Consider the following 26,190-nt stretch of genomic DNA (forward strand, 5'->3'; position numbering starts at 1 on the left):
CATTCCGACAAGTGAACTGAAATTATCGATCAAAGGTTGAAGAAAATGGCCAATGTGAGTTGTAGTAGGAGATCCCGACTGATTCGGCTTAAGCTTCTAGGAGATCAGGCGGAACTCGTTTAGTTCTTTTGGCTCGAGCAGGAAGAAGAATGATAATTTTACATTATTATAATATACCAGCACGTTGAGTTGAGTATAAAATATATTTAATACAGCCAAAATAATTACTTCTTACTGACTTGTACTACCACTTCTCTTTTTCATATAGACCGCGGACAATTTTAAAAGAAAATAATAAGAGAAATGGACATGCAAAGAAAACATAACACGAGCTGATTTACAAAAATCATTTATATTTTTAATCATCTTTTATTCTTATTTATTTTCTTATATAACATTGAGCGAAAGATTCTCCTTAAAACTATGACCCATTCTTCTCTAATGGGCAATCCTTCGGGTCATAATTTTTCCATCTCATGTAGGTCAACAAGGTGTTCTCAACTATCGTCGCTGCTAAATGAAGTGGAAAGCTATGAGATTACATAGGCATAATTATAACAACTACCAAGAATTTTAGAATCCATATGCTTTAGATTTGAAAAATAGCCTACATCTATATATAGAAGGTGCTTTCGACAATCCCGATTATTAAGTAGCATGCACAGACAATAGTTTCCACTCTTTTATCTTTTGAGACCATAATCTTTTTATAAACTTTTAGTAACAATAGCTGTCGGATGCAAACGAACGACTAAAATGGCATAGCTAAGTTCTAGCCTGAGTTGAACTCGGACTCTACCAACTCTGATATTTAGTCTGATTATCAATTCAAAAAATTGAAAGATACCAACTAAAATGTGCTAGATAGTTAGAAAACTATAAAATTAGTTAGTGAAGCTAAAAATGGAAAGAATTCCATAAGAAATGATGCTAGGTTGACCTAACTAATATTCAGTTAGATTAGTTATTTGCATATAGAAAATGCTTTCTCCAAACATCCACTTACAAATTTATTTATTTATTATTATTTTAAAATAATAGGAAAATAATTCATATTCCTAACAAATACTAGTTGAAAGTCATAATATATTTATAATAGCCGAGTTGTCTTTCTCTTTCGATTGAGCTAAATTTCCTCGTAATTATTGAGATTGATATTTAGTCGATTTATGATTAAAATATTATGCGTATCTCAAATTAATTTATTATTTTCTGTTTTACATGAAGATAGACTCATTTATCTTATCTAACCAGGTTATAATTTGTCTATAAATTCTTAATGTACTAAAAAAATATTAGGGCATTAAAAACAAAAGACTAAAGTACTAATCTTTACATCATTTTTGTTTAATATCACATATTATATTAGAGCGGTAAGATAAAGGATAATTTTAAAAAAGATATAAAATTATTATGAAAAAGGAATGAAATATTATACCTTTTATTTCATCGTGTAACGTGCTTATTAAGTTAAAATTAACTTAGAGTATTATGGTTTCATATTTATTTATTTATTTTAAGCAAAAAGGAAGCTATTTTTCCAGTCACTTGTCATTAATTAATTCAAAATAGTCCTCACATTTGTTTTATTTGCTCATCAACCACCTAAACATCTATTTATAGTGCCGTGTTGTTCACAACTTCTAGTCAAGACAGGGTGGGTTGTTTTTTGACTTAAACCTTTTACCTCTTTTAATTCTCCAAAAAAGAAGTTAAAAATAACACCCTATATTTTAAGTATACTATATAAGCTCTCAGTTTTCTCTTTTCCTTTATAAATAGAGCTATTCATTTGGTAATGTATTGTAAAAGTTTTGTACGAATCCAAGAAACATGTCAGTCTTCTCTTCTTCCTTCACTCGTGCTTTAAAAATGGTGGAGATTTTGCTACTCATCCTTTGTCTCATGCAACTCCAAGCCCAATCAGTGAAAATAGGTATCTTTTGTAGTACAAAATATTTGGAGCTACAACGTACGAGATGATACAATGGAAAGTCAGAGGAGATACAAAAAATTTCTCTTATTATATAATTTAAAATTAAAGATGATTAATTAGTTACATCAATTATACGTCGGCTTAATCTTACTGAAATGGCTGGCACTAGTCCCCTATTCTCATACTATGTTTAGTTATCTATTACTCAAAAATCTTAGGGCAATAAAGCAAGAGAGTTATACTCAAGTTTATACGGTAACAAATTATTTATTTTATTTTATCATTGTTTGTTTATTTATGCAGAATTGAATGGAAGGTCTTCGCCAGCCCCTCCTTCTCCACAAGGCAACCCTCCAAACCACCCTTGTAGTTCAATACGGTGCTCTTCGCTGTCATCGCTATCGAGAGCAATAGAAAATTCTCATGGAAAATAAAAAGCTCGAGAGAATTTGGATTTCTCAAACATGCAATGTAGCAATACTCCTGATAGTATCATTAATTATGTACCACGCAATTGCAATTGTAAACGCTCCATGATAATTAATTGAGATTAAAGCCTAGTAGCCTTTAAATATGATTTTTTTTTTTTTTTTTTATGTACAACTCTTTTGGTAGGTGTGGAAAGCAACAAAATTATGGTTTATGTAAGGTAACTATAAAATACCTACAATAATTGTCAAATTCAATATTAATAATTATGGACTATAAGAGTAATAATTAAAAACTACGAAATTAGCAGCAACAGTTATAACTTCAAACCACAGAGTATCTCTGTTAGCTATAAATATTAATATATGCGAACTACAAAAGTAATTATTGTGAATAACTAGGGCCGATAACTTCAAATATATTACCTGCTGAGAAATAAGAAAGAAAAAAAAAATTGTATATAACACCCTAACTTTTAACTAAATTTGTATTTACATAATATAATTTTATTATTTACAAATCAAGCCTTGTGATTTAGCTAATATGTGCAGAAAATACTCTTTCGATAAATCTATTATTTAAATTTTACTCAACCTCTAAGTTAAATTAATTACACCATAAAAATTAAAAAAATACCCTCAACGCAATCCAAATAAACTCAACCCAAACCAACAACCAACTAACACCCAACATAATCAAACCCAAACCAACTAACCAACTAAACCCAACCCTCCTTCCTCCTCATCATCCTCACCTAACACTCCTCCCTCCTCCTGCCTCATTCCCTCCTCCCTCCTCCTTCTTCCTTCCTTCCTCCTACCTCCTCATTCTCACCTCCCTCCTCATCATCCCAACCTCCCTTGTTGGGATCCGAGAGGTGTTGGACACCGAGATTTGCTCCCGCGTAAGAACCCCCGTTGAGGATGTCGGGTGCCCAGTTGAGTGCGAGATCTCCTCGGCTATCCCGCCAACTACTCTCCCTTGGTGGTAGCTCCACCAAAATTGGGGATCAACCTCGGGAATGGGAGCAAAGGTCGAGGACGTCGACGAGGGGCGAGGGTCGAGGACACGTGCAAGGGTTGTAGCCGCATTCTCCTCCGACGGGTCAACCACGATGTCAACCTCAGGGTCAATAGTCAACCAAAGGGCATTTTAGGTATTTAAAATATTTTGGAAATAAAATATATTTAATTAATAGAATATTCTTACAGTGTTAGTTCAAATCTAACTCAAGGTATTTTCTGCAAATATTACCTAAATCATAAGGCTTAATTTTCAAAGAGTGAAATTCTAGGGTATAAATTCAAATTTAGCTAAAAGACACGGTGTTATATAAAAATTTCTCAAACAAAAATCTAATCATTATAAAGTACTTGCATGTTCAATCGTTTGTTGCACCAGGAATCCCATCATGGCTAATTCAACAAGTGAACTGAAATTACCGATCAAAAAAGTCGAAGAAAATGGCCAATGTGAGTTGTTGTAGGGTGAGCCCAAGGCACAAGGGGCCAAGCATATTGCTAGACATCCCGACTGATTCAACTTACGCTTCTAGGAGATCAGGCGGAACTCGTTTAGTTCTTTTGGCTCGAGTAGGAAGAAGAATGATAATTTTACATTATTATAATATACCAGCACGTTGAGTTGAGTATAAAATATATTTAATACAGCCAAAATAATTACTTCTTACTGACTTGTACTACCACTTCTCTTTTTCATATAGACCGCGAACAATTTTGAAAGAAAATAATAAGAGAAATGGACATGCAAAGAAAACATAACACGAGCTGATTTACAAAAATCATTTATATTTTTAATCATCTTTTATTCTTATTTATTTTCTTATATAACATTGAGCGAAAGATTCTCCTTAAAACTATGACCCATTCTTCTCTAATGGGCAACCCTTCGGGTCATAATTTTTCCATCTCATGTAGGTCAACAAGGTGTTCTCAACTATCATCGCTGCTAAATGAAGTGGAAAGCTATGAGATTACATAGGCGTAATTATAACAACTGCCAAGAATTTTAGAATCCATATGCTTTAGATTTGAAAAATAGCCTACATCTATATATAGAAGGTGCTTTCGACAATCCCGATTATTAAGTAGCATGCACAGACAATAGTTTCCACTCTTTTATCTTTTGAGACCATAATCTTTTTATAAACTTTTAGTAACAATAGCTGTCGGATGCAAGTGAATGACTAAAATGGCTTAGCTAAGTTCTAGCCTGAGATGAACTCGGACTCTACCAACTCTGAACTCTGATATATAGTCTAATTATCAATTTAAAATTTTGAAAGATACCAACGAAAATGTGCTAGATAGTTAGAAAATTATAAAATTAGTTAGTGAAGCTAAAGACGGAAAGAATTCAGTACCAAATGATGCTAAGTTGACCTAACTAACATTCAGTTAGATTAGTTATTTTCAATAGAAAATGCTTTCTCCAAACATCCACTTAAAAATTTATTTATTTATTATTTTAAAAATAATATGATAAAAATTCATATTCCTAACAAATACTAGGCGTAAGTCATAATATATTTATAATAGCCGAGTTGTCTTCCTTTTTTGATTCAGCTCTTGTTATGTAGTCAATTTATGACTAAAATATTATGAATATCTCAAATTAATTTATTATTTTCTGTTTCATAGGAAGATCGACTCATTTATCTTATCTATCTAGGTTATAATTTGCCTACAAATTCTTAACGTACTAAAAAAATATTAAGGCATTAAAAACAAAAGACTAAAGTACTAAACATCATTTTTGTTTAATATCACTTGCTATATAAGAGCGGTTAGATAAAGGATAATTTTAAAAAATATATGAAATTATTATGAGAAAGGAACGAAATATTGTACCTTTTATTTCATCGTGTGACGTGCTTATTGAGTTAAACTTAACTTAGAGTATTATGGTTTCATATTTATTTATTTATTTTAAGCAAAAAAGAAAGCTATTTTTCCAGTCACTTGTCATTAATTAATTCAAAATAGTCCTCACAATTTGTTTTATTTGTTCATCAACCACCTAAACATCTATTTATAGTGCCGTTTTGTTCACAACTTCTAGTCAAGACAGCGTGGGTTGTTTTTTGACTTAAACATTTTACCTCTTTTAATTCTCCAAAAAGAAGTTAAAAATAACACCCTATATTTTAAGCATACTATATAAGCTCTCAGTTTTCTCTTTTCCTTTATAAATAGAGCTATTCATTTGTGAATGTATTCTAAAAGTTTTGTTTGAATCCAAGAAACATGTCAGTCTTCTCTTCTTCCTTCACTCGTGCTTTAAAAATGGTGGAGATTTTGCTACTCATCCTTTGTCTCATGCAACTCCAAGCCCAATCAACGAAAATAGGTATCTTTTACAAAAATATTTGGAGCTACAACGTACGAGATAATACAATGGAAAGTCAGAGGAGATACAAAAAATTTCTCTTGTTATATAATTTAAAATTAAAGATGATTAATTAGTTGCATCAATTATACGTGGGCTTAATCTTACTGAAATGGCTGACACTAAATCTCAGTTCCCTATTCTCATACTATGTTTAGTTATCTATTACTCAAAAATCTTAGGACAGTAAAGCAAGAGAGTTATACTCAAGTTTATACCATAACAAATTATTTATTTTATCATTGTTTGTTTATTTATACAGAATTGAATGGAAGGTCTTCGCCAGCACCTCCTTCTCCACAGGGCAATCCTCCAAGCCACCCTTGTAGCTCAATACGATGTTCTTTGCTGTCATCGCTACCGAGAGTAATAGAAAATCGTCAGATTCATGGGAAATAACAGCTCGAGAGAATTTGGATTTCTCAAACATGCAATGTATTAGTACTCCTGGTACCACGCAATTGTAAACGCTCTCCGATAATTAATCATGGATTAAAGCCTTTAATATGATACACTTTTTTTTTTTTGTACAACTCTTATGGTAGGTGTGGGAAGCAACAAAATAATGGTTTATATAGAGTAACTATAAAATACCTACAATAATTGTCAAATTTAACATTAATAATTATGAACTATAAGAGTAATAATTACAAACTACGAAATTAGCAGCAACAATAATAATTGAGTAATCTCTATTAGCTATAAATAGTAATATATGCGAACTTCAAAAGTAATTACTATGAATAACAAAGAACGATAGATTCAAATATATTACCTAGTGAGAAATACGAAAAAGAAAAGAAAAATTTGCAAATAACATCCTAACTTTTAACTAAATTTGCATTTACATCTTATATTTTTATTATTTACAAATAGAGCAATGTGATTTACGAAATATGTGCAGAAAATATTCTTCCGTTAAATCTATTAGTTAAATTTTACTCAAACTCTAGGTTAAGTTAACTACACTATGAAGATTAAGAAAATACCCTCAACGAAATCCAACTAACACTCAACTCAACCCACTAATTATCTAAACCCAACCCAAATCAACTAACCAACTAAACCCAACCCTCCGCCATCCTCATCATCCTCACCTAAAACTCTTCCCTCCTCTAGCCTCATTCCCTCATCCCTTCTCCTCCCTCTCTCCTCCCTCTTCCTTCCTTCCTCCCGCCTCCTCATTCCCACCTCCCTCCTCATCATCCCAACCTCCTCTCTTGTCGGGATACGACATCCGTGAGGTGTTGGACATCGGGATTTGCTAGAGCGTAAGAACCCCCGTTGAGGATATCAGGTGCCAAGTTGAGTGCGAGATCTCCTCGGTTATGTCGCCAGGATCGGGGGCTTCGCCGACTACTCTCCCTTGGCGGCAGCTCCACCAAAATTAGGGATCAACCTCGGGGACGCGGGCAAGGGTCGAGGACGTCGACGAGGGGCGAGTGTCGAGGATGCGTGCGAGGGTTGCGGCCACATTCTCCTCTTGCGGGTCAACCTCGATGTCAACCTCAGAGTCAATAGTCAGCCTAAAGGCATTTTAGGTATTTAAGATATTTTGAAAATAAAATATATTCAATTAATTGAATATTTTTACGGTGTTAGTTTAAATCTGATTCAAGATATTTTCTGCACATATTACCGAAATTATAAGGCTTGATTTATAAATAGTGAAACTGTTGGTTGTAAATTCAAATTTAGCTAAAATGCATAATGTTATATAAAAATTTCTCAAACAAATATCTAATTATTATAAAGTACTTGCATGTCCAATGGATTGTTGCATCCGAAATCCCATCACGGGCAATTTGACAAGCGAACTAGAATTATCTATCAAAAAGTCAAGAAAATGGCCAATGTAAGTTGTAGTAGGGTGAGCCAAAGGGGGGCTAAGCATTTTGCTAGATAATCCAGACTGATTCGGCTTTCTCTTCCAGGAGATCAGACGGAACTCAGATTAGTTATTTTGGCTGGAGCTGGAAGAACAATGATAATTTTATATTATTGTAAAATACCAGCACGTTGAGTTGAGTATCAAATATATTTAATACAGCCAAAATAATTACTTCTTAATGACTTGTACTATCCCTTCTCCTTTTCATATAGACTGCCGATAATTTTGAAAGAAAATAATAAGAGAAATTAAGTTGCAAAGAAAACTTAACACGGGCTAATTTACAAAAATCATTTATATTTTAACCATCTTTTATTTTTATTTATTTTCTTATATAACATTGATTGAAAAATTTTCCTTAAAATTATAACTCATTCTTCTCCGACAGGTAACACTTCGGGTCATAATTTTTCTTTCTCATGTGGATCAACAAAGTGTTCTTAGTTGTCATCGCTGCTGAAAGGAAGTGGAAAGCCAATTACCAAAAATTTTAGAGTTTATATGCTTTAGATTTGAAAAATAGCCTACATCTATATATAAAAGGTGCTTTAGACAATCCCGATTATTAAGTAGTATGTACCGACAATAATTTCCTCTATCTTTTGAGACCATAACCTTTTTATAAACTTTTAGTAACAATAGCCTTGGGATGCAACCAAATGACTAAAATGGATTAGCTAAGTTCTAGTCGGACTCGAACTCTACCAACTCTGATATTTAGTCTAATTATCAATTCAAAAAATTAAAAGATACCACCTAAAATGTGGTAGATAGTTAGAAAACTATAAAATTAGTTAGTGGAGCTAAAGATGGGAAGAATTTAATAAGAAATGATGCTAGGTTGACCAAACTAACATTCAGTTAAATTAGTTATTTGCAATAGAAAATGCTTTCTCCAAACATCCACTTACAAATTTATTTATTTAAAATAATATGATAAAAATTTATATTCCTAACAAATACTAGTCGAAAGTCATAATATATTTATAATAGCCGAGTTGTCTTCCTCTTTTGATTGAGCTCGAATTGATTTCTAGTAAATTTATGATTAAAATATTATGAATATCTAAAATTAATTTATTATTTTCTGTTTAATAGGAAGATAGACTCATTTATCTTATCTATCTAGGTTATAATTTGCCTACAAATTCTTAACGTACTAAAAAAAATATTAAGGCATTAAAAACAAAAGACTAAAGTACTAAACTTTACATCATTTTTGTTTAATATCACGTATTATATTAGAGCGGTAAGATAAGGATAATTTTAAAATATATATATAATTATTATGAGAAAGGAACGAAATATTGTACCTTTTTATTTCATCGTGTAATGAGCATATTAAGCTAAACTTAACTTAGAGTATTATGGTTTTCATATTTATGTAATTTTTTTAATCAAAAAAGGAAGCTATTTTTCCAGTCACTTGTCATTAATTAATTCAAAATAGTCCTCACAATTTGTTTTATTTGTTCATCAACCACCTAAACATCTATTTATAGTGCCGTTTTGTTCACAACTTCTAGTCAAGACAGGGTGGGTTGTTTTTTGACTTAAACCTTTTACCTCTTTTAATTCTCCAAAAAAGAAGTTAAAAATAACACCCTATATTTTAAGTATACTATATAAGCTCTCAGTTTTCTCTTTTCCTTTATAAATAGAGCTATTCATTTGTGAATGTATTGTAAAAGTTTTGTTGGAATCCAAGAAACATGTCAGTCTTCTCTTCTTCCTTCACTCGTGCTTTAAAAATGGTGGAGATTTTGCTACTCATCCTTTGTCTCATGCAACTCCAAGCCCAATCAACGAAAATAGGTATCTTTTGTAGTACAAAATATTTGGAGCTACAACGTACGAGATAATACAATGGAAAGTCAGAGGAGATACAAAAAATTTCTCTTGTTATATAATTTAAAATTAAAGATGATTAATTAGTTGCATCAATTATACGTGGGCTTAATCTTGTTGAAATGTCTGGCACTAAATCTCAGTTCCCTATTCTCATACTATTTTATTTTATCATTGTTTGTTTATTTATGCAGAACTGAATGGAAGGTCTTCGTCAGCCCCTCCTTCTCCACAGGGCAATCCTCCAAGCCACCCTTGTAGCTCAGTACGATGTTCTTCACTGTCATCGCTACCGAGAGTAATAGAAAATCCTCAGATTCATGGGAAATAACAGCTCGAGAGAATTTGCATTTCTCAAACATGCGATGTAGCAGTACTCCTGATAATATCATTTATTATGTACCACGCAATTGTAAACGCTCCACAATTAATCTAAATTATGATATACATATATACATTTGTATGTGTGGTGTGTTTTTGTTTTATGTGCAATTCATATAGTCGATGAGGAAACTAATAAATATATGCATATATTTCTTATTTATTTATTTATTTATGCAATACGTCAAAATTATGAAATACATAAAGTAACTACAAGTTATGAATAATAATCATCAATTTCTGTAGTAACTATGAACCATGAGAGTAATATTTGCAAATTACGTCAGTAAATATTGTGAATAGCAACGGTAATAATTTCAAACCACAATTAGTAATATGTGAGAAGTATACTAGTAATTACTACGAATAATTATCAACGATAACTTCAAATATATTTCGTACTGAGAAAGGAGTAGAAGATAATTTATTAATACAGAGCATATTCATGTCAACAGATTGTTGCTCTTAGATGGAGCAAGAAGAAGAATGAGAATTTTATATTGTTGTAGAAAATTAGTATGTTGAATTGAGTATAAAATACGTTTAAGGGATAATTCTTTTTTCACATTCTGAATTGTCATTTTTTTCACAATTATTTTTTATATTTTTTTCTAGATACATAATAATTTTTTTATTATCAAAATTATTTTACTTGATTTTTTTTATTATTGAGTTATTATGTTGCAAAAAAATATATGTTTTAGGAGTTATTATGTAGCAAAAAAAAAGTTAAGGAGTTTATTATAGATAGATGTGATAGTTCACGAGTGAAGAGATATTTAATTCCGCTAATACAACTTTTTCAACTTTTCATATAAATTGAGGGCGATTTTGGAAGAAAATAATAATAATAATTGACTTGCAAAGAAAATGTAACACGAATTGACTTACAAAATTTATTTAGAATTGAGCAGAAAGGCTCGGCCTAAAACTATGATTCCTCCTTCTCTTCTCCAACCGGCAACCCTCTCGGCCATAATTATTCTATCTTGTGCAGGTCAATAGGGTGTATTCCATTGTCGGTCGCCGGTGAGGGTAGTGAAAAACTATGAGATCCTTTCAGAGCAATTATAATTAACTTAAAAGAATTTTAAAGTTCCTATGCTAGTTATTAAGTAGCATGGAAGTGTCTAGCAGTTTCCGTCCTCTTATCTATTGAGATCATACTTTTTGTTTATAAAGTTGTGATAATAATAATAGGGGTCGGACGCAAGCAAGCGACCCAAATGGCTTAGCCAAGGTCTAGCCTGAATTGAACTCGATTCTAGATAGTTCAAGCTTGATTCCAACCTAAGCTCCAAACGCATCCAAATTGTCTCGGTTAAAATTTATTTTAAAAATTTTTACTGAAAAGAATTTATTGTAGAATGAGGAAAAGGAAAAAGAAGACAAACTTCTTCGAACTTTCATATTCCAGCTTCTTAAGTCCAAAGTCCAAAGTCAAAACATTTAACTTGGTAGCTATCTTGGCACTCAAATCATACACGGTACTAATTAATTGATCTCCAGCAGCAATTAATTTTGGAGTATAATTGCAAGCTAACACCCAAAACTTTTTTTTCTGTTGAGCAAAAAGAGTCGATGGAGAAGAGAAGAAGAGTGCATCTCCGAGGCTCCTCTTCTTCCTCTACTCTGATACGTCTGGAGATTATACTACTACTACTCCTCCTCATCCTATGCGTTATGCAAGTGCAAGGGGTGGGAGGAGGTACGTACCATGCAAGAGTTGCTACAATATATGCAAACTACTCGTAAGCCATTCGTTATATATAATATCAAATTTGAATTTGAATCTTAATGTTCTTTTGTAGAACTGAGATCAAGAAGAAGTTCGGGTAGAGGTGGGCCGAGACCTCCTACTCCTGTGGGCAATCCAACACATCACCAGTTTCGTCCCAAAGAGGGACGCGTGAACTCTGCTCCACCTGCACCATCAGCACTTGGCAACTTCCATTGAGCAACAGAAGAAAGCTTCTCCCTTCAAAAAAAGAAAAACCAGAGAAAACCTAAGGCTTTGTTTACCTCAGGATAAGACCAATTCTATAATAGATATTTATCTTTGTTATTCTTAAAATAAAGTTTTTATTTCAGAAATAATTATTTTTATATTTATTTGTATTCTAAAATAATAGTGTAATAATTATTTTTGATTTCATATTAAGGGAATGAAATTATAGAAAAAAGATGTTATATTTTTTTTATGAAATTACTATGAATATTTTTTGATTTGATATAAAATATATTAATATGATTAGATTTTAAAAGAAAATTACCAACCAGGTTATTGTGGGGTATAAAATATAATTTTGATAAATAATATTTATATTTAGAGTAGCATTCTTATAATATTTAACTGTTATTCTAAAATAAAAAATTATATTATAAATAAATAAAAAAAGTTATTCGTGAAATAAAGGGGGGTTAATAGTTAGGAATACTATAGTGGGTTCATTTAATTTTAGAAAATATTTGATGAGATGTGTCTAATTTTACTCTTATTAATATGTCAGATTATTTAGCCATAAATAAATAACTTAATCAGCTTTTGAGAATAGAATATAGGGATAATATTTTTTTCACCTCTAAAATATCACCCCTTTTCATATTAACTCAATTTTTTTTTTAGTATATACTGACTGCCTAACAAAAAGTGTCAAGTAAAATATTTTTAATAGTTCAACGAATCATTATTTATAGAAAAATTTGTAGAGAATCATCGTAGAAAAGAGCGATAATTTTGGAGTGATAAGAAAATTATCCCAATAATATTTTACTCCTCACTGACCTTATATTGTTCTTTACTCTCTTGTACCAAAAATATTACCGAAGAAATTAGAACATAGCCTAGGCTTTGATCTCAAAGCGAATGAGTATTATTTTTAACAAATTTATCGTCCATTGGTTACGATTAGAAAAAGGAGAATTTTATATTATTGTATAATACCAGCATGTTGAATCTAGTATAGTTATTTAATACAACTAATAAATAACTCATACAACTATTTAGGAAGAAAATAATTTTAGAAAAATTACTTGTCAATTGCAGAGAAAACATATTATTGGGCCTGAATGAAAAAAAGAAGAAGGTAGATTTAGAAGTTACCTTTTAACTTAACACATTGTTAATTGATTTGCTAATATACCCTTAAAAATGTAAAAGAAGTTTGGATTTTGATAGTGCTTTAGATAAGAACATTCTAGAGAAAAAAAAAACAGGAAAAAAAGAAGATGAGAATATTTTAAGTACTCTTCTTTTAAAGAAGGATATGATAAGTAATTTTAAAAGGTAAATTTAGTGTCTCCAAATATAATATTTCTATTGAGATATCATTATACTAGAAATTAGTTAATCTAAATTAGCTCATGGTTGGATATAATAATAAAATTAGGCGAAAAGAAGTATGGTCGAGTTAAATAGCTTAAAAGATAGAATATCTGATGGGTTAAATATCTTTTACTATAATATATTTATACATAACATTATTTGACTTCATGTATTTAAAAAATATTAAATTAGTCTTTGTACTTATGACTAAAATAAAATCATTGATTTTTTTTTTATCATATTTAACTAAACATCGTTGTTATTCTAGTTATACGGTGATATTATCTCAAAAATCTATATACTTTGTCTAAAAATTACAATATAAGTATTTTGATTATTTTAGCGTCATTCGGTTAAATTTTTTTTAACGGTCTTATTTTAATCATAAATATATTGAGTGGTTCGAGACTTTTTAAAATAGCGAAGGATAAAATAATTTTAAACATAAGAACGTAATAATAAAATATATTTAACTCATATCTAATGATAAAACTATTGAAATGTAGAATGCTATTTGAAAAAATTTCTGATCACACATAAGCTGGGCTCGCTATTATTGATTATTGTGGACTATTTATTAAGCCTTACAGTCTATTTAATAATATCTTATAGTCCACAACAGGGTCCTCAGTAACTACACTGCTCCAAGACCCATGATAGTTACGATGAAATTAAAGTTAATCGGTCGATTGTGTTATTAGTACTGTTTCAATTAAATCTTCTACACCATTTAGGATTGATGCTCGTTTCTTTTTTATTATATTGGTGGTAGAATTATTTCAACATATCTCTCTGTTTCGTAAACATCTTACTGAAATTAATGAAATTATCTCGTTACCGAGGTTTTTTTTTAAAAGAAATATATATTGTGGTGCATGTTAAACAAGGTTGAAGATTTGTACTCCAGTCACTTCTCACTAAATAATTCATAGTACCCCTCACATACGTCTTATTCGTTCACCAACCAACCACATAAACATCTATTTAGACTGTCCTTTTGTTCAAAGCTAAAAGCCATGAATTAGATCATGACCTTTCCTTGTTTCACAGACCACAAACATCTATTTATGCTTCTTTTTTCACAACTTTAGTTAAGACAGAGTGGGTTGTTTTTGAGGTAACATTTCACTTTTTTTTTAGATAAAGTTAAAAATAACTCGTCATATTTTAAGTAAATTATAATAACAAAAGTCCTATTTTTGAACTATAAATAGAGCTCTTCATTGGTAAAAGGGTCGTAGAGGAATTATTTGAATCGAAGAAACATGCAAGGCTTCTTCTCTTCTTTTCTCATTCACTCTTTCAAACTGGTGAAGATTTTGCTGCTCATCCTGTCTCATGCAGCCCCAAATCCAACTAGTAAAATCAGGTATCTTCTATAAAATATCTGGATTAAGAAAGTATGAGATAATAGAAGATATAATAAGAGGAGAGGAAAATATTTCTCTCGTTGAGAGAAAGAAAGAAAGAAAAAAAGCCGGGAATTAGTAGTCCCTTTTTTAATTGAGAGATCCAAAAAAGAAGTTAAATATTTCTTTCTGTTATATATCTCTATTTCTCTCGTGTCTCTAAATAAAATTGAGAGAAAATCTTGCTCTCCTTCTTTCTCTTTTGGCTTCTCTTTGGGTTTTTTTTCTATCTAGTTCTCTATTATAAATTCATGACCTCCTATTTTTGAGGAAGAGTAGTCGTTCGATGCGGGTGCGAGCTAAGTCGTCTGAGTTGGTCTATCATTTGATGCATTTTAACTCATCAATCATAAGTATTCGATGACTTTGATTAGTTATATGCAACACATCAAATGGTCGACACTAGATCTTCGTCATCTATTCTCATATTATGTTTAGCCATCCATTACTCAAAAATCTTAGGTTGATAGAGCATGAGAGTTATACTCAAGTTCATATTCTAACATTTTTATTATTATTATTTATTTTCTTGTATAGAATTAGGAAGAAAGCCTTCGCCCAGCCCTCCTTCTCCTGCAGGCAGCCCTCCACACCACAATTTTTACATCCCTTGCAGGTCAACAAGGTGTTCTCTACTGTCGTCGTTCTTGACGGAAATGGAAAGCCACGAGATTCTTGAGAAGAAGTAGTAATCTGGGAGAATTTGGAGTTTCCAAACATGCATGTAGTAGTACTCTTGGCAATCTCAACTATGAAGTACCATGCAATTGTAAATGTACCACAATAATTAATCCACGCTCCCAAGTAATTAAAGCCTACTAGGCTACTACTATCCCAATTTCCTCTCTTTATCTTTTGAGGCCATAATTTTTCTTTTTTCTTTTTCTTTCTCTTTGTTGTAAGCTTTTGATAATAGAGACCCAATGAGTGCTCATCTAAACCGATCCGAATGGCCCAATCCATACTAATTTCTTGCCTAATTAATTATTTGACTTGAAGTATATCGATATAGAGTAACTATCTGATACCAACCCGGAGATTTAGTCTAACTATCAATTCATTATTGATTTGGTGGAAGCTTAATAAGAAAATCAAGAGCAGCTCAGTTGTAAATCTTAGGTTGGAAATCAACTCCGGGCCAAGTAGTGATCACAGGTGACATCTAGTTCATAAATAATTTAAAATTTTTAAAGAATAAATATTTATTTAAAAAAATATGGATAGAGAAAAAGAGGATAAGAAAGTATCTCGAAGGCATCTCTTCTTTTCTCTGCTATATTGAAGCACAAGTGGTGGAAGGAAGTATATAATTAACCAAATTCAAATTTGGATCCTAATTTCTTACTTAGAATATATTCCATTGCTCCATAGAGTACAGTTCTATCACTAAAAATAATAACCTGAGAATGGAAGATCGGATGGAATTTTAGTAGTTCACTTGTTTATCTTTTATTTCACTTGTTAAAGTATTTAGGCAAGGAATAAGGTTAGTTAACTTTTGGGTAAAGAATATATTTACCCCTGAGGTAACTTCTGTACTTGCAATCTGACCCTCTCTTTCTCTTTGTACTTAAAAATACTGGTCCAAAGTCATAACATAGTTATACCCTCTTAATTAATAGCCCAATTTCTCCAATATCTCTCTCTAGATCTCCTACTGCCAGAACAAATACTAATCTCATCTGCTATAAACTTTTTCTATAAAGACAATACCAAAAGTTGATGCATATATCCTTTGATAGTACAATATTTTAACACCAACTACCTGCTCATATTTGAGAGAGTTTGCTTAAATATCTAATATATAACAAAAGAAAAGAAAAAAGGCATTAAAAAAAAACAAGGAGCAAAGTACCAAGCATAACATCATTACACTGTTTACTGCCCTAAGATTGCTCATCTTGCAGGCCGTACAACAAGATAGCAATCAAGGCATGATAAAAGCTAAAGCTGGGCAAGAAATGTGCATGTAACCATCTGTCAGTCTAATGTCAGAATCCACTCTCTGCTCGTCTAAAGCAAGGAGACGCAATCACACCCACACAAGCATAGTATATACTGTATACCACTCTGAGCCCACCTCTGATGCTGCACAGCGACATCAACAGGACCTCCTCCTCCTCCTCCACCTCCTCCTAAATCCTAATCTAATCCTCTCTAAAGGTCAAGCCACCATCACCTTACACAATAACATAACCCCTCCCACCTCCTCCACTAAATAAACTCATGATAATAAATATCAAAGCGGATGTGAATATTCCCTGGATAAATATATATATATATATGTATCCAAGCACAAAAATCATATACTTAGAGATAGAAATATAGAATTATATGATGGTGATGAAGATAAAAATGTAAGCGATGCATTCCCAGCACCAAAAACCCTCTCCAAAGAACAAAATTAAAACCCTCACAACTTGAAACACTACGAATGCGTCCCTTACAAAGGAAGAAGAAGAAGAAGAAGAGAGATAAGGAAAAGAAAAAAGGGAGTATTAAAAGATACCTAGAAATTAATCGGACCATGAACCCTCAATTCCCCCGCAGTACAATGCCACCCTCCATGAGAGTGAAAGAGAGAGCACAGCTGCAAAGCTCACTTCTATTTGTACGTCTTGATCAAAGTTGCGTATAAAGCTCTTCTCTTGCGATAGGCCAAGTACCCACCACTTGGGTCCCCATACTTTGGCCTTGGAGTCATGGCTTCCATGAGCTTAGCTAGAGTTGACAGAAGCTAAGGAGGAAGGAGGAGCATAAGGTGGGTATATAACCACATAAGAAGAGAGAGAGAGAAAGAGAGAGAAGGGGTTGCTTTTTTGGAGCATAGCGTGTGGATTTTTAATGGATTCTGAGGGGGGATGGGGGGCATGTTTGTGGGAAATGCAAAACGCACTTGCGCGGATTTCAAAGCACGTCGGGGTGAGAGACTTTATACGTATGTGGGGAAATATTTACATATAATAAAGTCCGTAAAGGAGTAACCATAAGTGGAACAGGGTTGAACGACCCCCTTCTTCCCGTTTGACTGGCCCTTTTAATTTGGACCTCATTTTGTACTTGGGGGGTAATCATTAATTGATCATATTTAGGTCTAATCACTCACAACTTAGTCTCATGATTATGCTGCAATTAAAACTTTCAGCTAGACTGAATTGAGAGGAGAGAAATAATATATAACAAAATTATCTTAGATAAATTTATATTAATTCTATGACATAGGTAGGCAAAATTAAGAACCTTCTCTCTCTTTTCTTCTCTCCCTCTTTGTTTTTTTCTCCCTTTCTGCTGCAAAGTGCAGTGAACATGCTTACGAATAACATATTGACTTCTCCTGACTAAGGTTGCTATGTGCACCATTGTTTAAAATAAGAAACAAGTTGCATGAGAATTAATGAAAGTTAAAATATTTAGCATTAAGTACCATCTACAAGAAAATTGCGTGTGTTTTTTTTTTTTTTGGTATTAAAAGATTTAAGATATTAGAAAAGGTAATAATTGAGAGTGAATCTTGAATGCAAAGAAAATTGTAAAAGGAATTAAATTTGCACCTGAGTTTTGTCACGTCAACTCAAACCGATACATAAGTTGTCATGTCAAATCTAAAAGCATAAAAAAGGGTGAAAAGTAATAAAAAGAAGGAAGAAAAAAACTTTATTACACGCAGAGAAAATGGTGAATAAACCCCTTGGTCTACGGCTTTTTCTAGAATAGTACACGCTTCTTTATTTCTCTGTTATATGGATCCAATTATTCCTAAATATCAATCAAGTGGCATTATAATATAATTAATACATATACATGTGTGTGCATTATTATTGCTATGATTCAGTTAGGGCTCTAAATTAAGGTTAGGCACTGGGGGAGAAGGACCAATCAGAAAGGACAAGTCCCTATCCGAGAACAATAAAGCTTAAGGCTAGTGGTCAAATTACGAGATTCTCTCCTTTATTGGGAAGACTTCTCGGGAGAACACCAGCCACCCATGAAGCCCACTCACTACTCATATCTGATAACAATAATAATAATATTATTATTTCCCTAATTGACTGATTAACTCGTAGATTTACCTCTTAATTAATCCCACGCACGCAGTGTGGGCTTAGTACGAGCACTTGCATTGGCCACCGTTTACGTCATGGGCACGCGGCCATCACGTCCGGAAGTTTCACATAACTCCCCTAAATTTAAGCAATTTTGACATGGGCGGCGTTAAACTCGGCATCTTTTGCGAATTTGGTGGAAGGTGAGGGGGGTAATACGCAAATTTCGACAGAGGAATCAGAAAATAAAAAGGAAAAAATTAGTCAATCATTGGGCACTCGAACGGCCTTCCCATGGGAGGAGGCGAATGAAATGGCGACGCGTGTCGAGGGATGTCCGGTGGAGGAGCGGCAAGAGAGCGGCGCGTGGGCGTGGGGCTTCGTGCGGGTGGCGCATGCGGCCCTCACATCCACCAACGGTGGAGATCGGCGCGTCTGCTTCTCGTCTTCCGGTCCAAAACGTTGGCCCAAACGCTGGCCCATTCCGATTGGAGTTGATGCTTTTATTACAATTTTTATTTTTATTATATAAAAAAAATAGGAAGAATTGGTTCGAACCGTGACGGCACGTGAAACCATACGGGGGGGTGGGATTTGGACCGGCCAATCCGGCCCAAATTAGGGCTTGGACTGGTTCGATGCGTACGAAATGGCTGCGCCTCTTGTCTGGATGTAACCCTAACCCAAACCCAAAGAAGAAATAAAAAAAAAATTAATAAGCTTACTTCGTTTAGTATACTGTGTGTTTGGTTGTTAGGTTGTAGGAAAGTGGGAAAAATAAAGTGCATAATTTTAGAAATTGACCCACTTTTTGTTGTTTAGTTAAGAGAAATGAGTTAGGAAGTGATATGTCCGACTTCCCCTCGTAAGTAGAGGAAAAAAATAATAATATGATTACTATTCTACTCTTCATCTAATATTTAATTATTAAAATGAACTAGCACATGCTATAATATCTCATAGTTAATTAATTCTTTTTTAAATTTATTCATAGAATTCCAAAGATGAAATAAATAATATAATAAAATAGAAGAATGTTTGGAATGCTAATATATATATAGCAAGTATGTATGCAAATAACCTTATTAATTCCAATCATGACCTACAAGTTTGATATACGTAGAAAAATGAGAGATATTTTGAAAAACCCCTCTACCAATATTATAAGAGAAAAAAACATAAAGCCCCAAAGACATACAAGATCTGAATGAGAAAACACTCATAACACACATCCTTTCCTGGCTAGCTAACACTATCTTCCTCTCAATCTTGATTAGATCTTGAAGCATAGCAACAACCTACATAAAACTAAACATGGAATGTGATCAAATAAAATAAGTGATTATATGGCTACTAGAATTCCATAGACATCATCCTCGTCAAAATGGAAGGATGAATGCAAGCGAAGATAAAGAATGAGGGAGACAAGCCAAACGGCGCTGGCATGCAGGAGAGAGTGAGCAAGCAACAACAACAAACGGTGGTGAACAAATTGGAGATGGAAGAGAAGGGCACGCTGAGTCCAGGCTAGAATATTCTAGCCCATTATCGCCTACTAGCTCATTAGATATTGGTCTTGGGTTGGGTATAATAGGGTTAACATAATAGGTTAAATATAAAAAATATTATATCTTATTAGACCGAGTTTAATGGGCTTATATGAAGATATTTTGGTTATCTTTTATGATAACATACTTATATATATTTATATATAGTTTACTAAATATCTAATATGTGACTAAAAATTTTATAGGAATATGCAAACATTATGTGTTGGGCCATAGATAAGAGTAGCGAATCAGGCTTCGGACTGAGCCGGACGAGCAAAGACTTTGCCTATGCCATTCATTACCATCTCGAGTTCAAGTAGGGCCTGATCAAAATCGGACTTGGGCTGGACTTAGCTCGATTAAAATTAAGTGGGTCTCGGCCGGGTTTGGGAACCAGGTAGGTTCCGACCGGGTTTGGGCGGATCAGGCTTAATGATTATGTCTACATTGAAGAGAAAAGATTACCCCTCCCCTCCTCAAAGGCTGGGAGGGAAAAGAAAGGAGTTTGACTGTGGCGGGGCTGATTAGGAAGACCTTTGGTAGAGAGGGAGGAAATTTCTCTTCCCTTTTGAAGAGAAAAGTAGACCGTTAGAGGCAGTTTTTATTCCTCTTTATCTTACTTTCTCTCTCTCTCTTTCTTTTCTAAAAATTGTATCCAAACAAGTAAAATAATCTCTCCTTACATTCTTTTATATTCTATCTTATCCAAACTAGGCGATAGTCCTTAGAGCGTAAGGAATGGATTCAGATGCAAGGCTGGTGCAAATGCAGCGTCGGATGGTTGCCAATTTAACAGTTGCATGCATGTGATAACTTTAATTGTGCCTGTAGACGGAGCTACATCATCCATCCTCGGGCCGACCTACCCCTCGATGATGGGAATATGCTCTACTGATAGTTGTCATGAAAAGTAAATCTACTCACACTGTATTGACCTTCAAGTAAATTATACCTTTGCACCTGTCATATCTAATCTGAAATCGTACTCTTTATTATCTAATACGATTGCTCTCTTTTAACCCACCAAAAAAATGAGATTATTTAAAGTTGAAAAAGGACTCTAAGATGATTGTTTCATAAGCTGCTGGGAGATATAAACTGCTCCTCTGCTTTAAGCAGTGTTCAGAAACTATGACCTTTCTAAAAATAATTGGAGATAATCATAATTTTAAAACCTCTTCATTTAACAAACACCAATACATTTCCTAATGATAGACTGCACATGGCAAAGTAAATATTCTATTTCCTGTACCTATTTTGGATCCCGAGATGTATTCAATCAGTCGTAAAGAAAGATATCATGTCAACTTTTTTCTTTCCCAAACATTTTAGTCATGACTACTCAATCCTTGCGAAGGTTCATCAACACAAATCACAATAAAATTAGCCAAATACAACACGATCGTATCATAAATTCATAACCAATGTTTATTTTTTATCAGCCTCATTAATTAGAGACAAATACAAGCAGGAGGAAATTAAACCAGCCATCTGGAGATAGAACATCTCCATGTTTCAACGAGAAAGCCCCGTCGGAGGAGGCCTTTCATTGCCTTCTGGTGAAGGCGGTGCGAACTCCTGCCGGCGATCCAAACTCACCCCTCCTCTCCTTCCAACAAAGCCATGCCCACCTAATAATTCACAAAGAATAAGACACCCTTGAAGACCTCATAAAATTACAAAAAGAAGACAAGCATCCATGAGAGAACGTAAGTAACCTTTCTCTGGGTTGCCGGAGGTGGGGGATTCCGCTGCGTGAGATGGAGAGATGATGAGAGCCGAGATGAGAAGAGCAAGGAGGAGGATGGAGGAGTTCTTTGAGAAGCGGTGATCCATTTTGATTTGGGTACCTCCAGGGATTGGTGGTTACCATGTATTTATACCCTAATCAGCGATAGACCGATAGACTCGGCGTTGCTTTTTTTTTGGTCTAATGGCTTTGATGCAGTTAAGGATTGGTGGATTAAGATTAAATCTATTCATGGACCTGTCTATTTTTGTTTCAATTTAATTTATTTCCCAAATAGCAAAATTCATTTTTCTAAATATAACCAATTTCATTCTATCTTTAAAGGAGTTTTCACGTTGTGGGGATGAGTAGAGAAGCATCATAATTTTCTAAGAAAAAGATGAAGACTTTGGCTTAAAAGATAGCATCGATATTTCCATGAGCTCTACCTAGTAATTCATGTGAACCGTAACTGCAGTTTTGATTGATCTATGAAGTACAACAAACGCGGAAATGTGAAAGCCTTTTGGTTTCTTACGAAAAAGTCAAGTCATCCAATTTATCATTCAGCATTCATAACCACCTGAACACGCCATTTTTCTTTTATTAATTGACGAGAACTTTGGACGGATTACAAAAAATATGATTCACAGCTAATTATATAAGACTGAATAGTACCACAAAGAAGGCTAAAAAGTTTCATCCTAATTAGAAGAGCATCCAAGTGCACACTGACCGTATAAGCATCATCTTCGATGAGAATGGGAAAAAAACAAGGTAATAAAGAGATCCTGCAAATGGTCAGAGAACTATGAATAAAAACTTGTACGCCAACAAATGTTAGCCACCTCTTACTTGGAGTAGTTTGCAAGCATCAGGCTTCTGAAGTTTGGAAAAGAAGTCAGCAAGACGAAATACTTAGGGTTATAAGAGAAGGAAGCAGAGAAAACAGTGTCATAACATTCTAATATGTAATTAGGATGAGACAGAAGGGCACATAGAAACTCACTAAACATATATCAAGATATCCTTGACAAACTTGAGTGGGGAATATCTAACATGCTCCACTGTAGTAGATTCACAACTCTTCAAATCTAGTAACTCAAATATCCAACATACAACACCAAAATGGTAACAGATATGTAGAAAGGATCGGATATTTGTAGTGAATTAATGGATGACGGGCTTGAGAGGATGTGCCCTAAGCTTTGACAGGTCAAGATTCGCATCCAGCTCTTCATCTAACTCACCCACGACGCTTCTGCAATTGTTGAAATAATTGAATAATACGGGAAAAAAATGGAAAACATATATATAAAAAATCAATTTGGAAATATAGAAATTGATGACTCAAAAGATAAGGATTTGTTTCATACATGTTATCACCCCTAATAATGTAGAGGCCTAGGACAAGTTGTTGCACACCTTCCTGCAAAAGCAAAGAAGTAAACTCAAAATTATATATTCTGAATAACAATTTATAAGCTGGAAAAAATTGCCCAAATTTATATACAGGGTTTCTATTCAAGTTAAGCAGTAACAAAGAGAGACATGGTTTTGAGGTAAAGCAGTTTACAAAGAACGTACGCCAGTTCATAAGAAGACTTGGTCTTGAGAAATTAGAAGAGAAGTCTTACGTCAAATAGTTATGAGGAAATCATGAACTCATATTTATCAATTATATCCAAGATATTAGATAAGTGTACACCTCCCTTCATTTCTTGCAACATGCATTGTAGATTTATTCAAGAATATATTTCTGAAAATATCATATTGGTTGACTAACCAAAAAGAGCGTGCAATGAGGACAAGGTTTCCTTTTACTCTTTCCAAATAACTTTTTTGACACATCCATGCCGGTCTTAATGGGAAGAGGTATTTGATCAAAGCAGTGTAGGCTTCAGAGTTCATATTAAGATAGCTGTGTAAGCTTGGGACGTCACATTTGCGAAGCAGTTTGAGCCTTGTTACTAAAGGCATAAATGAGTGGACTTAAGGTTTACAAGAATATATAAGGGAACATTTGCATAAGGTATACATACTGGTATGCCCAGGATCCATGAGATAGGTGAAATATGAAGATACATCAAAAGTATGGACATACTCGTAAATCATAAAGCACAACTAGAGGAAAAACAAACCTTTGTGGAGTATACCCTCTCGTGTGACTCATCCAGAATGATATTAGTAGCCTGATCAAAGCCTTTTAAAACCCCCTAAAGAACAAAAGAGCTATTAATCAATATGAAAATGTAGGGAAGCCACATAACAGACCTCAAACATTAGAATGCAAAGTTGATCAAAGGGAGAGGTTTCTAAGTTTAAACTATCTGCAGGATTCGCATTAATAAATTAAAAGGAAAAGAACTTACAACAATATTACGCCCATCATTTGTAATGATAGATATTGTCTCTGCAGATAAAAAAAGATACTCAATAAGCATTCCTCTCTGAGTAAAAATGGGCATCTGAAATATGTTCATGGATGCACATAAATATTTGTAAATATCTAACTATTAGATCCACACAATATATGTAGTCTACAATAGGTAATAGCTGAAGTTTCAACCAAATTAGCAAGAGGTAGCTCACGGTCGACAAGTGATTCAAGTCCAGGACCAGCTGACATTGTGATTGTGATCGGAAAATTTTAATAAAACTGCAGAACTCCCACGCTTTTTGATAAAACTGCAGAAGAGCAGGCTCAGGTATTAGAAGCTAGATGTCTGCATAGGCAAATGATTATCACTGTACATACTTTGATCCATCATTTCCTTTTAGAAACTAAGAGAACCGAATCAGGGAGAACCAATTTTATGATATAGCAAAATGAAAATAGCACTCAACGTCTTAAACCTAATAACTAGAAAGCAGAATATATGGGTAACATCAGCTTCCTTAACGCCTAGCCCAAATCAGTCAACTTCTACTCTAGAATCTAACTTATCTGTGAACCCAAATGTTAAGGTGTCATGATTCCAAATTGGCACCAGTGAATAATTGCAACCAGTAAATTGACAGGATAAGTCAATTTATACAATCCTTTGACTATCTCTGGACTCACTAAAGTTGTTGTGACATGTACAACAAGACCAAACAATGGTCATCTTCTATTGAAATTTAAGTTGAAGGCTAAATTCAAGATGGACAGAGAAAAGAAATCATGCATATTTAACGACCCTTTAGGGGCACATATCTTCTAACAACATAACTGATCTACAACCCAACAACATATATTCTAACCAAGTATGATCATAGTCTCTGAAATAAGAGAATGCAGACAAACACGAAAACAGCTGAAAAACTGCTGTCAGTTTTCTCTAGATGTAGTAGTGGTTGAGTAAGAGTGGAGGCCAGAAGAACACATCATCTGACAGTCCTTAACAATTGAGCAAAGTCTAAACTTTGTAAGAAGCAATATTCACGAAATTTTGGTTTCATTCCCGAAACAACAAAAGATTTATAAGCTTCTCCCAGTTTTGATCATATTATGACATATGCAAGTTAATTGAAATTCGTAAAAATCAGAAGAAAAAAAAAAGCAGTCAGAAGCAACGAATTAGATAGCGCTGTAAAGGGCTCCAACTCTTTACAGTAAGAGAGAACAGTTTTGAACTAAAAGGAAGACCAACTCACAATCCAATCCTTCTTGTTGAAAGTTATCAACATCAATAAAGGAGATTAGAAGGACAAATTTACATGCTAAAACACATCGTCCAGCATCTCTATCTTCACTCGAAAATTCAAAGTTTCTAACTGCAATCAGATCACTATCTCACAATCTATCTTATTTGTCCCAGAGTCTGTAACACAAGGACGCAACCTTGTCTTGTGGAATGGATGTAAGGAGTAGGATAGAGCCCCTCCAGAGAAACCAACCAAAGCGGTTCCCAAGCTCTGTGAAGATGAACAGTCCAATCACAATAGATTGACATCATCAAATTCTTTCTATTGATTTAATCTCTTTTTAGAGATTATTCAAACAATAAATCTCCGTCCACCCAGGAAGAGAACTCTTCAAGAAAAATCTAATATTAGGACCAGCAAATCAAACAGAATAGGACAACAGGAACTAGGGTTTTAGACTACCACCTCTTCGAAGAACTCGATGACAACTAAGACGACGACCTCCTCGGAGATGTTGAAGAAGACAAACCGCAAGGCGCAAGCAGAAAGAGCAAGCGAGGAGGGAATTAGGGATTTTGTGAAGAGCGTTGGGCCAAGGCTGGGGTTTTAGCAGC

General features: G+C 33.7%; 1 protein-coding gene across 2 annotated transcripts; it reads right to left on the reverse strand.

Moving 5' to 3' along the window:
- Nucleotides 1-22,930: 22,930 nt before the first annotated feature.
- LOC140771442 (sm-like protein LSM8) lies at nucleotides 22,931-26,186 on the reverse strand. 2 transcript variants are annotated; one of them, XM_073113004.1, is made up of 6 exons: nucleotides 26,042-26,186; nucleotides 24,519-24,637; nucleotides 24,322-24,417; nucleotides 24,091-24,165; nucleotides 23,326-23,378; nucleotides 22,931-23,210 (listed from the first exon to the last, which is right to left on the reverse strand). In XM_073113004.1, the coding sequence occupies exons 2-6, from the start codon at nucleotides 24,576-24,578 to the stop codon at nucleotides 23,120-23,122; spliced, it is 375 nt and encodes a 124-aa protein (XP_072969105.1). In that variant the 5' UTR covers nucleotides 24,579-24,637; nucleotides 26,042-26,186; the 3' UTR covers nucleotides 22,931-23,119. The 2 variants fall into 2 exon arrangements, with proteins under 2 accessions (XP_072969105.1, XP_072969106.1); XM_073113005.1 differs by having other exon boundaries at nucleotides 24,322-24,362; nucleotides 24,542-24,637; nucleotides 26,042-26,178.
- Between the last annotated feature and the right edge of the window lie 4 nt (nucleotides 26,187-26,190).

This window comes from Typha angustifolia, chromosome 11, assembly GCF_048772165.1.
Source record: "Typha angustifolia cultivar Huaian chromosome 11, ASM4877216v1, whole genome shotgun sequence".
NCBI classification, from domain to species: Eukaryota; Viridiplantae; Streptophyta; class Magnoliopsida; order Poales; family Typhaceae; genus Typha; species Typha angustifolia.

Bases quoted from the DNA above. Each gene is read 5' to 3' on its own strand.
- LOC140771442 (XM_073113004.1), bottom strand. From the start codon at position 24,578: ATGTCAGCTGGTCCTGGACTTGAATCACTTGTCGACCGTGAGCTACCT. The intron at 24,418-24,518 runs GTTGAAACTTCA...AACATATTTCAG, and splicing joins AGCTACCTCTTGCTAATTTG to ATGCCCATTTTTACTCAGAG. The intron at 23,379-24,090 runs GTTTGTTTTTCC...TTGCTTTTGCAG, and splicing joins AGAGGGTATACTCCACAAAG to GAAGGTGTGCAACAACTTGT.